The sequence below is a fragment of the Mastigoproctus giganteus genome, chromosome 6, assembly GCF_048544385.1.
Source record: "Mastigoproctus giganteus isolate SK-2022 chromosome 6, ASM4854438v1, whole genome shotgun sequence".
NCBI lineage: Eukaryota > Metazoa > Arthropoda > Arachnida > Uropygi > Thelyphonidae > Mastigoproctus > Mastigoproctus giganteus.
Window position 1 is genome coordinate 7,487,056 of NC_143580.1, and position 15,924 is coordinate 7,502,979.

At 34.5% G+C, this 15,924-nt stretch overlaps 1 protein-coding gene across 1 annotated transcript in view; it reads right to left on the minus strand.

Annotated features, from left to right (window-relative positions):
* The window catches only part of Nup188 (nuclear pore complex protein Nup188), a 171,137-nt gene that overhangs the window by 86,328 nt on the left and 68,885 nt on the right, over positions 1-15,924 (minus strand). Inside the window, exons 22-25 of the mRNA XM_090375487.1 lie at positions 13,499-13,631; positions 6,278-6,442; positions 2,593-2,707; positions 217-334 (exon numbers count right to left, since the gene is read on the minus strand). Of these exons, the coding sequence (XP_090231613.1) occupies positions 217-334; positions 2,593-2,707; positions 6,278-6,442; positions 13,499-13,631 (531 nt within the window). The remainder of the gene's footprint in view (positions 1-216; positions 335-2,592; positions 2,708-6,277; positions 6,443-13,498; positions 13,632-15,924) is intronic.

Below are 15,924 nucleotides of genomic sequence, written 5' to 3' on the forward strand. Positions count from 1 at the left end.
TTGTACCTACACCTGTCACATACAAGGTAATAAATTATTATTATTTTCACATTTTTTATTCTCTATCTATTAATTCTTAATCCCCTATTAAAATATATTTTAATCTCTTTATTGTAATTTCAAATAATGTTAAATACACAGCTCAATCAGTTGGTCCTCAGAACTATATATACCCAATATTGAAATTATAAATACACACATAAATATAAAACTTACCAATTTGCTCCCTCTGACCCTGTTTTAAGTAAAACCATTTGGGAAATGTAGGAAATATTTCTCGTAGAATATAAACTAAACATCCTAAAAAGACATCATCCATTTCTTCTGAGAGAGGCTGTAATATTTTATTAATAATCAATAAAGGATAGATAAATCTGGCTTACAGTTTAATTTACATTATCTTAAAAATATTTATTAATTCAAAAAATTTATTCAAGTACACTTTGTTGTCCATCATTTTCACCAAATGCATATAAATTAAAAACTCCTGATGGTAACTAAGATCAAACAAATAAAAATATATGAACTGAAATGTTGATGATATGATGTATTAGGAATACAAATGATAATCACCATATCTCGGGAATGTTCTAGAATGGTGGAGTTTTGAAGAGAGTGACTTATAGGAGACAAAGAATTCAAAATAACATTGATAACAAAAAATTTCAGATCATACAGCCTCTGTAAGTTTTCATGCACTGGTTACAGCAAAACAAACCCACTGCCAGACTGAAAGTAAAGTGGCTCTGATAATATCTTCTGGGAGAGAAATTGAAGAAGGACATCATGAAAAATCTATATTATTACTGTATTACTTCTGAATTCTTATTATATGAGGCTGTACATGTGGGCTGTACTTTCAGGATTGATTCAAGAATTTAAAACAATGAAAAGAAGTTTATATAAACATGTATCTGATTCTGAATAGTTATAGAAGTTTAAATTTTAAAAAATGGCTGTGGCATTTTCAATGGTAAAATAATAATAAATAAGAATAAACAAACATGTAACTAATAAAATATTTTTTATTCATAAGAAAAAAATATTTTAGATGTATATGTTTGTTAATAATTAATAAGAATAAGCAGATACATAACTAGTAAAATTTTTATTCGTATTATGTAAAAGTTTGCTTATTCTTATTTTTATTCATTGTTTTATTATTTGTTATGACTGAAAATTTTTAAAATTCAAACTGCAGTAGTTCCATAACTGTTCAGAATTGGACATGTTTATTACGTGAACTTTTTTTTTCACAGATCCTGAATCAATTGGGAAAACACAGCCCAAATGTGATGAAACACTGTATATAAGAATAAGTCTACTTTGTCATTCCACAAATCCCTCATTCATGCATGCATTCTTTGCCTCACCTCAACTGATCATATTTTGTTGCTTGGTGATTAAAGGATTGTGAGCCTACCTATGATAAATAATCTATGGACCCTCCTTTAACTATTTTCATGGTATCTCATTAAATTCTGCCTTTAATACAATGATGCTTCCACATAAGTTCTTTCTAATCCTTTGCAAAAGTTTATTTGCTTCTTTCTGTAATTTTTTTTGGTTGAAATGAATTATCGACGAGGCCACAATTTCATAACATAAAATATCATTCCAACCAGACCGAACCCAACACAGATGGGTGGTTTAAAAATTTTAAAAACTGGCTGAAAAAATAAGCTTTTGAGATGTTTTCATTACAGTCCCCTTGAACAGCAATGCCCTATTTCCAGCAGTGATCAACACACATATGCACACACACACACACAAACTATCTCTGAAATCCAGTTTCTCACAGAGCACACCACCTCTTCATCCTAGTGAAATCTTTGTTCACAAAGGTGTCTCTTAAATTTTTGAAAAAGGAAGAAGTCAGTAGGAGACAATTCCAGTAAATAAAGAGGGTAATGAGGATTTCGAAACCTTTTGATGTCTTCTTTGACATCTTTACACAGTAAGTTTTCCAGTTATTGATTAATGTTCATAGGAATCCACATTATATAGAACCCTTTCTCAACTTCAAATAACAGATTAATATACTGTATGCACTGCCTTTATGTGTGCCAACAGCCTCAGCAATATGTTTATGTTTAAGAACCATTCCCTGATCTTCCAATGAAGAACATTCATCTACACATGATTCTCTTTTTCACAGGCAAAATTTTTATACCTCTTGACAATAGTAGAATATGCTAGAACAGAGTGCCCTAGTGTTTCCAACATATCAGCATGGTACTTTGTTGTAGTCAGGTCCTTCAAACACAGATATTTGATAACAGCATAAAGTTCAGATTTCTCTATTTTGGTTAATTTTAACAGACGTGGCTTAGAAATATCCCTACAAAAAAAAAAAAAAAAAACTCTATTGTTAGTACAGTGACACTATTAAACAAGAATGCATCTATGAAAACAGTTTATACACATTTCAGAATTGCCCAAATAATACATCTAGGTCATTCTACAAACATTTTGAATTACCCTTGTACTCTCAAGAAACAACATAGTGTCTGTATGCATTCTCTTTTTTAAAGGAAGGGGAAAGTAGTTTTTTATAAAGTATTGAATAAACGGAAGACTTCTGACACCTACCTCAACCATGGAAACTATTAAATTGAGAAATGCTTGACAAAGTGAATATTTCCCCATTACACATTCTTGTGCTGCTACTTGATTTCCAACAACACCTATGCTAGTATGAATTCCACTGAAAAATAAAAACATTTTTACAAGCTTTATCATCATAAAAATCAAATTTCAAGCACACATGCAAGTTTATATGAAAAAAAAAAATAATAACTTAAACTTAAAATTAACTTAAAAATTAACTAAAAAAATCCACTTGGATATCTTATTATATACTGAATATTTTCTTTCTAAAATAAAATAAAATAAAAAAACAGGAGGGATGCCCCAAAAAAACCACACTTAAATGTGCTGGTTAAAACCTTAAAAACTGACATGTGCATTAAAAAAAAAAAAAAAACAGAAGATGATTCTAGATATGCATATCTCAGCCATTGCTTGATAAAAGAAAAAAAAAAAAAGAAAAGAAAAGATATGGACTGAAAATGAAATTTTAAGTCCACAGCCAATAAAACAAAGTTTCAGACAAGGTTAACTGCAGCTGCATAGACATTTGGTGCAATTTCAGATCACAGCTAAACAAATTATCTGTAAGATGAAACAAGTAGAGGCAAAATATTCAATAGGGCATTAATTAGGAATGTATGCAACAACAACAGAATTTGTAAGCTACTGACATCACTAAGCTGAACAGTGCGAACAAAACTACAAATACTGTGGTCTAGTTAGTTGATATAACATCTGTGAACCTCTCAAAGCAGCAACAGACAGATAAAAAAAAATATAGCAGTGAAAAATTGCTTATAATGGACTTACTGTAGCTTAATCTAATGAACTGCATAGCACTTTTATGTAGAGCTATCAAGGCAGCCTCAGTACCATTAATCCTGTGAGGATTAATGGTACTGGGGCTATTGTCACTTTGACAATGTATACCCGTGGAGATGAAATCTGGTGGATTCAGTCTGTTATTTCTCTAACGTAGACTGAATCCACCCCTTGAATAGTAGAAAATGTCACATAGTATCTCAACACTGGAAGATGATGTGCACTCTAACGAATTCTATTTTTCCAAAACAGTGACTTTATTGAGACAGTGCAATTTCCATCATGATAGGTAGCATGATAGTAAAGTTCTGCACCTTCCATGGCTTTCACAGCCATTAGATCCCAACTCCACAGAAAATTTTTGAGATGTCTTTGAATGGTTATTTAATCAAAGAATCAGCAAAGTATACTAACCTTTACAACATGGGTAATCTTCAGATAGTACACTGATGCATTATGGCCTAAAAAAAGCCAACTTACTATGTAGTTAGTATTCCTTGCAAGGCTCAAGAAGTAGTAGATGCCTCCATAGCCAGGTGGGCAGGAGCAGCAGTGCATAGCACACGCTTCTTGATTAGACCGGGGTTCGATCCCGTGACCAACAAATAAAGAGGATGCGGAAAGGTCAGGGAATGACCACTGCATATCCCCGAAGCAATATGGCCTTAGTTGTTAATGCTCCTAAAAACCAAATAACAAGGCTCAAGTAACATATAATTGCAGTGATATCTAATTTTTTAAAATCCATAAGTGTTCATCACTAGCAGACCTCCATATCCAGTTTAAATCCATTACTGGCATTATATGTCTTCTTCCTCCACTGCCACTGAATAATCATGTGATTCCTCCCATTGGTACGTTCATAAGTTCTGGGTTGATGACAAAAAGGTCAGGTTTCTAGACTCCTTCTTGAGAGGGCCCATTCACCCGCCTTCATATCTTGAGTTTATGCAACGTGGCAAAATTGAACTACAAGCTAAGTAAACCATAGCTCTTCACTGCCTTACAATTTCATCCCCTCTAGACCAGTGATTTACAAACTGTGTCACCACATGCTGAGAGATGTATTCCAAATTTATCAAAAGTATTTTTTGTAAATAATATATTTTTATCACCCTCACAGTTAAACAACTTAATCTACATAATTATTTTTGCCAATAAAAATCCAACTAATTCTAAATGTAATGGATTAATTTTTACCATGTGGATAATGTAGAATTAGTTTATTATTTTTAAACTTATCACAAAGGTGAGGTTTCATGATCCTTGTTTAGGAATTAATTGAAAAGTCATTAGGAATTATGTCACAGTGTTTAATTAATAAACTAATTCTTCATTATCCACAAAGTAAAAGAGTGGTTCATTTAAAAAAAATTAATCCATGGATAATCATTACATAGCATTATTTCCAAATTATATTAAGTCTAAATCTAATCCTGGCCACCTCCTATATATTTGTATAGATGTTTCTAATGAATGCATTGGAGGACGTGTTAGGAAATCCAATTACACAGTGCATATAAAAACTGACAAAAATACAATTATCAGCAGCGGCAGACATCTGAAGCCAGTGACAATAATTTGCAATTCATCAGATAGGTACAGGCTGCTGAAAAAAAAACTGCTGATATGATACACTGAAAACCATTCAAAGGAATCAACCGTAATTTCTGGAAAGTGAATCAAGCTAGGTCATTTAGAATAAGCAAAAAGGCAGCTAAGGCCAAGAAATGAATGAGCGTGCTGTTGCAATTTAAAAAAAAAAAAAAAAAATACATATAAATTTTTGGATAGCATCATAAAGCTTTCTAAAAAACTTTTCTATCCAAGCAATCAACGCACATCTCATTTATACCCATAACATGAATTATGCAGGATCTCCAAAATCAAACAGAAGAATTTGGATAGTATGTATAATATGATGAGTAATGGAGCATTCCTTTCATTTCCCACCCCTTAAATATATCTTGCTTAATCAAGACAAACTGTAAAATCCAAAATATAATTTATCAACAAACTACGAAAGGAAAAAAAAAAAAAAAAAAACTCGGCTGCAATTATTAACCCAAAATAGTGTTTATATGGTTCTTTAAATTAACCAAGGGAGCAGGTAAAAATTATCAACCAAATAAAATAAAATTAATGAAATAATCAAAAAATTCTATAATAGTGATGATTGCTTCAATTTCAGTATTCCTTCATTATTATTTTGACTTTTGATCCACATTATTATTATTTAAAAATTCAAGGTGTATGTCCATAAAAAATCAGACTCTCACTGTTGGTGACTTAATAATCTTTTGTCAGCACAACCAATTTCATTAAAAAAAAATAAAATAATGGTAAAATAATGAACAGTCTCATTTATTTAAAATGGCTTTATTTTTTTCTCAAAATGGGGTTGAATGGTATACAATGTATACTAACATGCCCACTTACACGACACTTTTTAATTCAAAACGAGGTCTGTTATTATTGGAGTGCACTGCACTGCTGCAATTTAAAAAAATATATATACATTTACTGTAACTATATTTCTTATATAATTAAAATAACAGATGGCTTCATTTTATGATGTTAGCTGTTATTAAATTATATAACAGATACAGTTTTAAATTATTGCAAGTCTTTTTCCATAAAAGTTGAATTATGACTTTTGCACATTAACATGCCTGCTGGTGTACTTTTTCTAATGCACCTGGTTGACAATTAAAAATCTCTTATAATGTTGTACTTCAGAATACTTATAACAATAATACACTGAAAAAAAAAAAAAAAAAAAAAAAACTTATGGATTACCTTTTTTTTTTTTTTTATTTAACAAATAAATAAATAACAAAATATGAACATAATAAACTGATACCTTGCTAATTCACTCACGTTCTGGGTAGTACTTATCATAAAAGGCAAAAAATTAGTAGGGACCAGCCTTTTCCATATGTCAAGTGGAGTTTCAAAAGACAGAGCAGTAAACACATCTACACAAGTAGCCAGTAGTTCTATAGGTGGTTTAGGTAACTGAGAAAACCTAAATGAGAATGGGGGGAAAAATGACTTGCAACAGACTTTAAAATAGGATTATATTTTTAAAAACCAATCAAATAAGTTTATTTACAGCAGAATAGAAATACTACACAATATCTATAAAGAATAGAAATAATCAAATTTAATTAAAAAGCGATTTAATAAAGGAATTTATCTCATTATTCAAAATTTTACTTGCACAATTTTTAAATACTAAACCAGTTTGAAAATAGAATATGGCTGTTTGTGATTATTGAAGGTAAAAGTTGAAACTCTTTATGATATTTTAACTTTTTTTAAAATTAAAACAGTTCATATTAAATAATGTTTGTTGTTGTTTGGTTTTTTTTTTAGGAGTATTAGCAACTAAGGCCATATTGCTCCGGGGATATGCGGTGGTCATTCCCTGACCTTTCCGCATCCTCCGTATTTGGTGGTCAAGGGCTCAAACCCCGGTCTAATCAAGAAGCATGTGATAGGCACTGCTGCTCCCGCTCACCTAGCTACGGAGGCACCCATATTAAATAAGCAGTTTATCTGAAGTTCCAAGTTTTATGTATCACATTTGTTTCAAAGTTTCAAATTTTATTTTCTGATGGCATGAAATTGGTTCTGCTTCCAGTTTCATAAAGTGGACATAAATTGACGTTGTAGAGCGAATATCATCTTTTAAGGGCACAAAAGGTGATATAGTTGTACACGTTGGCACTAATAATATTAAGAGTAGGAGACCGGAAGAATTACTTAACAAGTACAGGTCACTGTTGAACAAAAGCCGAGAATTAGGGTTGAATTTGAAAGTGTCTGCAATTCTGCCCAGACACGATAGGAGGGAGTATATGATGAGAGCCTTGTCGATCAATTCGGCCCTGGAAAGATTGTGCAAGGCTCAAGGGGTAGAATTTTTTTCAGCCTGGACTGTACTTGTTAACAGGAGAGATTGCTTCTACAGGGATGGGATACACTTAAATAGAAAGGGTGCAAGAATATTTGCTGATGCTATCGAGGCAGTGTTAGGTGGGTCGGAAAACTGCTAGCTTGGGGGGAGACAAAGACCAATAGATTGACAGTAGCCACTGGCAGAGGTGAAAGAGATTCTTGCACTGCTTCTATTAGAATGAGCAGAAGCCTGAAAAACAAGATGCATGGTATTTCAGAGACTGCTGGGAGCCATTGCGGTACAAGTAAACACATGGGTTGTGTTAGGGTAGCTAAGAATAGAAACAGGTGCAGGTATACTTGCGTGTACACCAATGCTAGGAGTTTAGTAAATAAATTTGATGAATTTGAGGTATTGCTCAAAACATCGAAGGCAGATATTGTTGGGATATCAGAGACGTGGTGTCACACAGATATAAGGGATGCAGAACTGTAATTTGGGGAGTACAACGTCTACAGAAAGGATAGACAGGATAGGAAGGGGGGAGGGGTTATGCTATTAGTTAAGAAACACATAAAAACCAAGGAAGTGAAGCCAGTCGACATCGCTGGACAGTGCAGTGTGGAGTCAGTTTGGTGTGACATAAACATTGGGAGATCAAAATTGAGAGTAGGAGTGTGCTATAGGCCTAATGACTCTGATGAGTATAATAAGGAACTGTACAGGGAAATAGAGTGGGCCAGTAAATCAGAGTGTCTTATAATGGGAGATTTTAATTTCCCAGATATTGACTGGAATTTGGGGGTTGGTTACTCACACACTAGCAAGGCTTTTGTGGATTTATTGGATGATTGTTTTCTACATCAGCATGTTCGGGAGGCAACTAGAGGGAGTAATACTCTTGATTTGATTATCAGCAGTGATTCTTCATGCATTAAGAATCTGCAGATAAATGAACCACTAGGTGGCAGTGATCACAGTGTGCTGAAGTGGGATTTACTCAAAGAGGTAACTACCATTAGGGGTAAAGGGAAGGGTTATTGCTTCCGTAAAGGCGACTACGATGGACTGAGACAGTATTTAAATTCTATACAGTGGGACCAACTGATGATGTTACCAACAGCAAATTCAAAATGGGAAGCATTCAAAGAACTTATCTTGGAAGCTACTAGGCTTTACATACCAACTAAGAAATATTGTTCAAGGTTTAGGCCAAAATGGATGTCAGATGAACTAATGAGGCATATGGCAGAGAAGAAAAATGCATGGGATACATACAAATTAACACATGACACAGAAGCCTATGATAGATACAAGTTGATATGCAACCAAGTTACAAAGGAGGTTAGGCAGGCGAAGGCAGATTACGAGAAATCCTTCGCAAGGGATGCAAAGAAAAACAGCAAAGAGTTCTTTACTTACGTAAACTCTAGAAGGAAGGGGATGAATCAGATTGGTCCACTTGATATTTATGGGTCAAGTGTTGATGATCCTGCTCAGGTAGCTAACAAACTAAATGAATATTTTGCATCGACATTCACACATGAGGAGTTATTCAGCGAGGGGAATGCCAGAGGTGTATTCAACTCTAGCAGTAAGCTACAGAATCTTGAAATAACTGGGAGTAAAGTGGAGGAGAAACTGTTTAAGATAAACACAAGAAAGGCACCCGGGGTGGATGGGATCTATCCAGTTATATTAAAGGAGGCAGCAAAGGAAGTAAGCAAACCCTTAGCCATAATTATGAGAGCTTCCTTGGACTCAGGGGAGGTACCCATAGACTGGAAATGTGCAAATGTGACCCCAATTCACAAAGGAGGATCAAAGGCTGACACAAGTAATTATAGACCTGTGAGCTTAACTTCTGTTCCAGGAAAATTAATGGAGGCACTGGTTAAAGAAGCACTGCAGGATCATTTAGACAAGACTTCAGTTATAGCTCAGACACAGCATGGTTTTGTTAAGGGGAAGTCTTGCCTGACCAACTTGATTGGATACTATGATGCAGTCACAAAAGAACTGGATGCAGGGAATAACTTTGATATTATATACTTGGATCTTAGAAAGGCTTTTGATACTGTTGCACATGGAAGACTGCTACGCAAATTGGAGGCAAATTGCTGCTATGGATAAAGGGGTGGTTGAGGGGGAGAAGACAGAGAGTGGTAATCAATGGACACTGCTCATCGTGGACTGATGTTATTAGTGGAGTCCCTCAGGGCTCAGTGTTGGGTCCATTATTGTTTTCTGTATTTATAAATGATATTGATGATGGTATATCGGGCTTAATGTCCAAGTTTGCAGACGATACAAAGGTTGGCAGGGTTGTCAAGGACACTACTGACACTATGCTGCTGCAGCAGGATCTGGAAAGGTTGAGCAGATGGGCTGAGAGGTGGCAAATGAAGTTTAACATTGACAAATGTAAAGTACTACACATGGGAAACAGCAACCCCAGAGCAACGTATCAACTCTGTGGTACTACACTGACAGTGGTAGAGAATGAAAGGGACTTGGGGGTGGTTGTGCAGGCAGATATGAAGTTCTCTGAGCAGTGCAGACGGGCTGCAAGAGTAGCTCATGGAGTATTGTCAATGATATACAGGAATTTTTCCAGCAGGGATAAGGAGGTGATTATTCCATTGTATAAGGCGATGGTCAGGCCACACCTAGAGTACTGTATACAGGTCTGGAGGCCTCATTTCAAGAAGGATGTAGAGCTGCTGGATCGAGTACAGAGAAGGGCAACAAGATTAGTGAATGGAACAAAGATGTGCTCTTACGAAGAAAGGCTTAAGTTTTGCAAATTACAGTGTCTGGAGACTAGGCACCAGCGAGGTGATCTGATAGAGGTGTATAAAGCCTTGAATGGTTTGAGCATGCTCAATGCTGATGGGATTCTTCCTCTAGCTCAGAAAAATCACCTGAGAGGGCATAAATTCAAATTGAGGAAAGACAGATGTAGGATAGACGTGCGGAAATTTGCCTTTAGCCAGCGGGTGGTTGGTTCGTGGAACAGACTTCCATCCCTTGTGGTGGAGGTTGATAGCTTAAATAAGTTTAAGGCTCAGCTGGACAGGTATTTTGAACGAACAGAGGGGTGAAGTGGAAGTGGGTTTTTTTTTTTTTTTTTTTTTTGGCTGATGCTGCATAAGCTTGCTTTCTTGCATCAAATGCCTCTACTAATGCTAATGCTAAAGTAATACAATACATTATTGCAATTAAAATAAATTATATATATATATATAAATGTAATGTTTTTATGATATAATATATTCTATTGAATTTGTATTATTTATTTAATAACATTGATCAGTTCTGTTAAGTTTATATTTACTCATTATCATTCTTCGTTTATATGCCCTTGCTCTAATTCTTGAACTGTTGGTTCAACATTTGTTTCAATTATATATACTGTATATATATATATATGAAATATAAAGATGAAATACAGTAGTGTGCAAATTTATACATATTTGCACACTACTGTATATAAATATGTATATATGGACCTATTTGGACTCTCACCTTTCACTTTATATAGTAGAAAAATAAATAAAAAATAAATTGATCAAATGAAGATTATATGTTTAAATACCCATCTGTTTTTAGTTTCTGTATAATATCCGTACACTCACTTATGTAGTTATGATAACAATTAGCACAAGTTACAAACATTTCATTGCAAGTGACAGATGATTATATAAAAACCATAATACAATAACAAAAGTAACTGAAAAGAAACAAGCCTTGTTATAAGCTAGCATTCTGATATGCCAATTAAAATGAAAAGAAATCTGCATCCATCATTTTCCTAATAAGAACTGTCATGTGGAATGCATTTAAGTGAAATTTTTAAGCTTTAAGTGAACAACCCTCATGCCACAACTACAAGTATTCAAACTATGGAAATCATACTTCTAAAACACTTTTGCTATCAATGAAAAAAAAAAAAAAAGTTCCAGAGGAATGAAATATTTTAGCAGCTAGTAGAATACATGCCACAGTACGTGTAAAGCATTATCTGTATGCAGAACAGCCTGGGCACGAATGATGTACAAAGGATATCCAGCATTCAAATAAAAACTTTACAAACTGGCCAAAAAATAACCTTTATTCAGTATCAAATCAGGCTGCCTTTGTTTCAAATAACAGCAAGTGCACAGGTCACAGAGTCTATAAGGTGTTTTAGTATGTTTTGGTCTAATTTTCACAGCTATGCGATATTTTACTTCCAGCAAAATATCGCATAGCTATGAAAAAGTTGAAGAGGATTTCATTGCCAAATAGCCCTCTCCAGTATATTAGCATTAGCATAGCATATGATGCAAGAAAGCAAACTTATACAGCATCAGCCAAAAAAAAACCCCTTCCCACTTCACTCATCCATTCACTCCAAAAGTTTGACCACGTCTTCCTTGAATTTATTTACGCTATCAACTTCCACGACAGATGGTTTGTTCCAGCAATCAACTACCCTCTGGCTAAAGGCAAATTTCTGCACATATATTCGACAACTGTCTTTCTTCAATTTCAGTTTATGCCCACTCAGGTTTGTAATCTGAGCAAGAGGAAGAATCCCATCAGCATTGAGCCTGCTCAATCCATTCAAGGCCTTATCCCACACATTCTCAATAGGATTGAGATCAGGTGCATGTGGGGAGCAGGGCAGATGGCGGAAATTGGTGTCAGTTCTCTAAACTGTTCATTCATGATTCTGGCACAATATGCTGTTGCATTGTCATCCATAAAGTGTCAATCACCTTTGGGTAAAAGTGTAACATTGCGGGGTGCAATAGATCTGATATAAAATTCAGGTACTCCCTGGATGATATTCAACCTTCCAGTGGTATCAATGGACCCATGGTATGGAGAAATGTTTGCTGGCATGGACTGGCATGGACCATGCCAGTCCATGCCAGCAAACATTTCCCCATACCATGATACCACCTCCAGATGCGTGGGTTGTCTTAACAAGGCAATGAGGGTCCAACATGTCATGAGATTCTTGCAAAATTCTCTGCAAAACAAAAAGTATCATGATTTTAGCATTAGTAGAGGCATATGATGCAAGAAAGCAAGCTTATGGAGCATCAGCCAAAAAAAAAAAAAAAAACCACTCCCATTTCACCCCTCTGCTCATTCCAAATGCCTGTCCAGCTCGTCCTTAAATTTATTTAGGCTATCAACTTCCACAACGAAAGATGGAAGTCTGTTCCACCAATCAACTACCCGCTGATTAAAGGCAAATTTCCGCACATCTATCCTACAACTGTCTTTCCTCAATTTGAATTTATGCCCTCTCAGGTGATTTTTCTGAACAAGAGGAAGAATCCCATCAGCATTGAGCATGCTCAAACCATTCAAGGCTTTATACACTTCAATCAGATCACCTCACAGGTGCCTAGTCTCCAGACACTGTAATCTGCAAAATTTATCTGACCACATGACATTCTTTCATTGTTCTACTGTCCAATCATAATATTCTAGGCACCACTGCAAAGAGATTTTTCTGTTTTTCTTTAAAACAAGTGGCTCCCAAATAAGCAGATGACTGGCAATACCCAATTTCTTCAATTCCCTGTGCATGATATGGGTTGAAATAGGGCAGTTTTGGACTTGGTTGAATTTAGATGCTATTTGCTGCATACTGGATGTACTTTTTTTCCATACAGCCCTCCTTAAAGTACAATGCTTCACTCTTGAAATATTGTTTTTCTGACACATTTATGCCTTTGAGATGTGGATGAACTGCTTGCTTTCCAGTCATTAAAAACTTTTGAAATAAAAAACCAAATTCTTGAAAAACCAATTATGTCTTTCATTTCTTGAATCATGGCTTCTGCTAAACATGCACCCAAGATAAGACCTTTTTCAAAGTCTCATAAATCACACGTTTTCCCCATTCTGACTTCAGATTACTGCAGTTGAACAGCCTGTGCAGTCTTTATACTCAACGAGACAATAGGTCATCACCCCATGTCACAGCTTTCTTTGCATCTCTTCTGTCTGTGGCTGTCTTAATATAAAGGTTTGTATTTTTTTTGGTCAGTGTGTATTTATAATATAGATATCCATATTTCAATGGAACTGTATATTAACTCAATAGCAAACATTGAAACAGTCAATAAAAATATACACAATATAATAATGCTCACAACATATATAAAATATGCTTACCTTTGCAAAATAATAAATAAGGCATTAGCAAAATGCCCAAACTGCTTACAGTTGGATGGATCTGATTTCAGTGCATAATACACAAGACGTGCAATGCATATGATACGATCTACAGTAGTTTCAGTCAACGCACCTAGAGAACATGTATATGCAAGACATAAACACCGAAATTTACATGTAATAAAGAGATCAGGGAATAATTTATTCACATAAATGTACTGCATGTACTGCATTATATATGAGGCATTCAGAGCTAAAGTAAATCAAGTGTCCAAAAAATATCACATTTTTATTTCTTGATTCCATAGTATTTGAAGATAGTTTTTTTTTCAGTGAAAAGTGAATCAATCATTAATTTGATATTATGCACATAGATAGCTGTAATTTTCTTCAGCTCTGAAGAATAATCTAATGTTTTCAGTGCTAAGATGGATCAAGTCCAGTTCTTTGTTTACATAAGTTGAACAAGTTTATTTTGTCTTGTGCTGAAGTTACTTAATCAAAAATGGATTCAAAAGAAACTTATGACTTCTTTTCATCATCTTCTGAATATCATCATGAGTAAGTCAGAGGAGGAAAATGAGGAAACTGAAGGTAAACCTGAGTTTACTGAAGGTATATTTTATACTATGACTCATGTAAGGCCAAAACAGAAACATAAAAATAGCTGTAACATTAAAACCGAAATTGTAGATCATAAATTTCTTGTCTCTGAACATTCCTACTTACCAAATGACCAAGATTTTGGAATAGAATCAGCATCCCATAAGTGTTCTCATATTTAAACACCTGATGACTGGACGAGAATAATCTGAGAAGCAGAAAAAAAAAAAAAAAAAAACCTTTTCAGGCTTTTTTGTCCAACTTGAGGTGATTAAAAATCGGAAAAACTACAGATGGTGACTTACCATTTAAGTGACTAGAAATGAGGTGGATGTGATTTGGATGAACTCTGCCCTGGACACTGAAATAAAAGAATACATTGAACAGAGAGACAGATTTCCATACTGTGTCGTTGACAAAGCCACTAACTGTAGAAAGACGTAAGAAAATTTATTTCATTAACAAACAAGACTGCCGTTATACTGCCCCTCGAATAGTCACCGAATGTAAGAAGAAAAAAATGCTTTCGCTATTGCCATACATTCTTCCTGTGCATCATGGCCATTTCAAAAACCTTTGAACTCAGATGGTGACATAAAGCAATGGTGCTCAAAAAGAGAATGGCATCAAATCAGAAAATAACAAACCAATATTCATTTAAAAAGGAAAAAACTATTGGTAGTAATTTAATTTCAGTGGAAAAAAAAAATTCAAATGAATTGTTATTTTTTATATTTTTGTATTTGTATAAATATTTTTTGCAAAGATCTATTTTTTTTGTTTGATTTTAATAACAGATAGTGAACAAATCTCAAACTCATAAGAATTCATAATTTTGTTACTTTGTTGCTACTTCATTCAGAAATATTTTGGTGCTAAAGCGATTAAAGTCCAATACAGTGAAACTTCCCTTTAACGGACAGCCATGGGGAACGAAAATGTGTCCGTTAGAGAGAAGTGTCCGCTAACAAGAAGTCTGAGGGAGAAAAAAAAAAAAGAAAGAAAGAAACATCGTTAAACGTTTAATGTAAAATTAAATTAAAATATATACAGATTTTGAACAATATTTTTGTAAATAATATACATACAATTGTGCTATGCATATTATGACTTTATCTTAAGAAAAATGCATACAGTAATCACTTATTTTCTTCTGCACCTTCTTCCGGCTGATAATTTTGTTTTCAACATTTGTTTGGAGTGAAGAAACCATCGAAAGTCCTCCAGTATCTTCTTCAGCGGCGAAAAACATTTTTAAACGATTGATTTGTATGAGCGCTTCTTCTATTTTCATCGGTGGTTCGTCGTTAATATGTTCTTCGACAGAATGACCTCCTTCTATTTCTTCATCCTCATGAGGAACGTCTTGAAAAATATCGATGATAATGTTGTTGATATCTAGAGCACCATCTTCTGCAGTGAGGTTCGAGTCTATATCTTTGTAGCCAGGGTCACTTTCAGCAGAATTATCGTACATTATCAATAGATGTTGAAGATCTTGTTCTTCTTGGTGCTCCACATTGCTGTTCACAACTTCAATTTTTGCGTTTGAGAAGCCAGACTTTACAAAACAGTTCATGACAGTTTGTTTTCTAATTGCGTTTACTGAAGAGGAAATCCATTGAATCGCATCTAGGATGCTGATTTTCTTTGCAAGGTCACTCGCACATGTTACATCGTTCATGTTTGCAATGAGATGTCTTAAAACACGTTTTCTGTAGTGAAGTTTAAAATTTTTTATTATCCCTTGATCCAAGGGCTGACACTCTGCAGATGTGTTTGGTGGCAGAAAAACGATTTGAATGTTGGACAATTCAATGTGC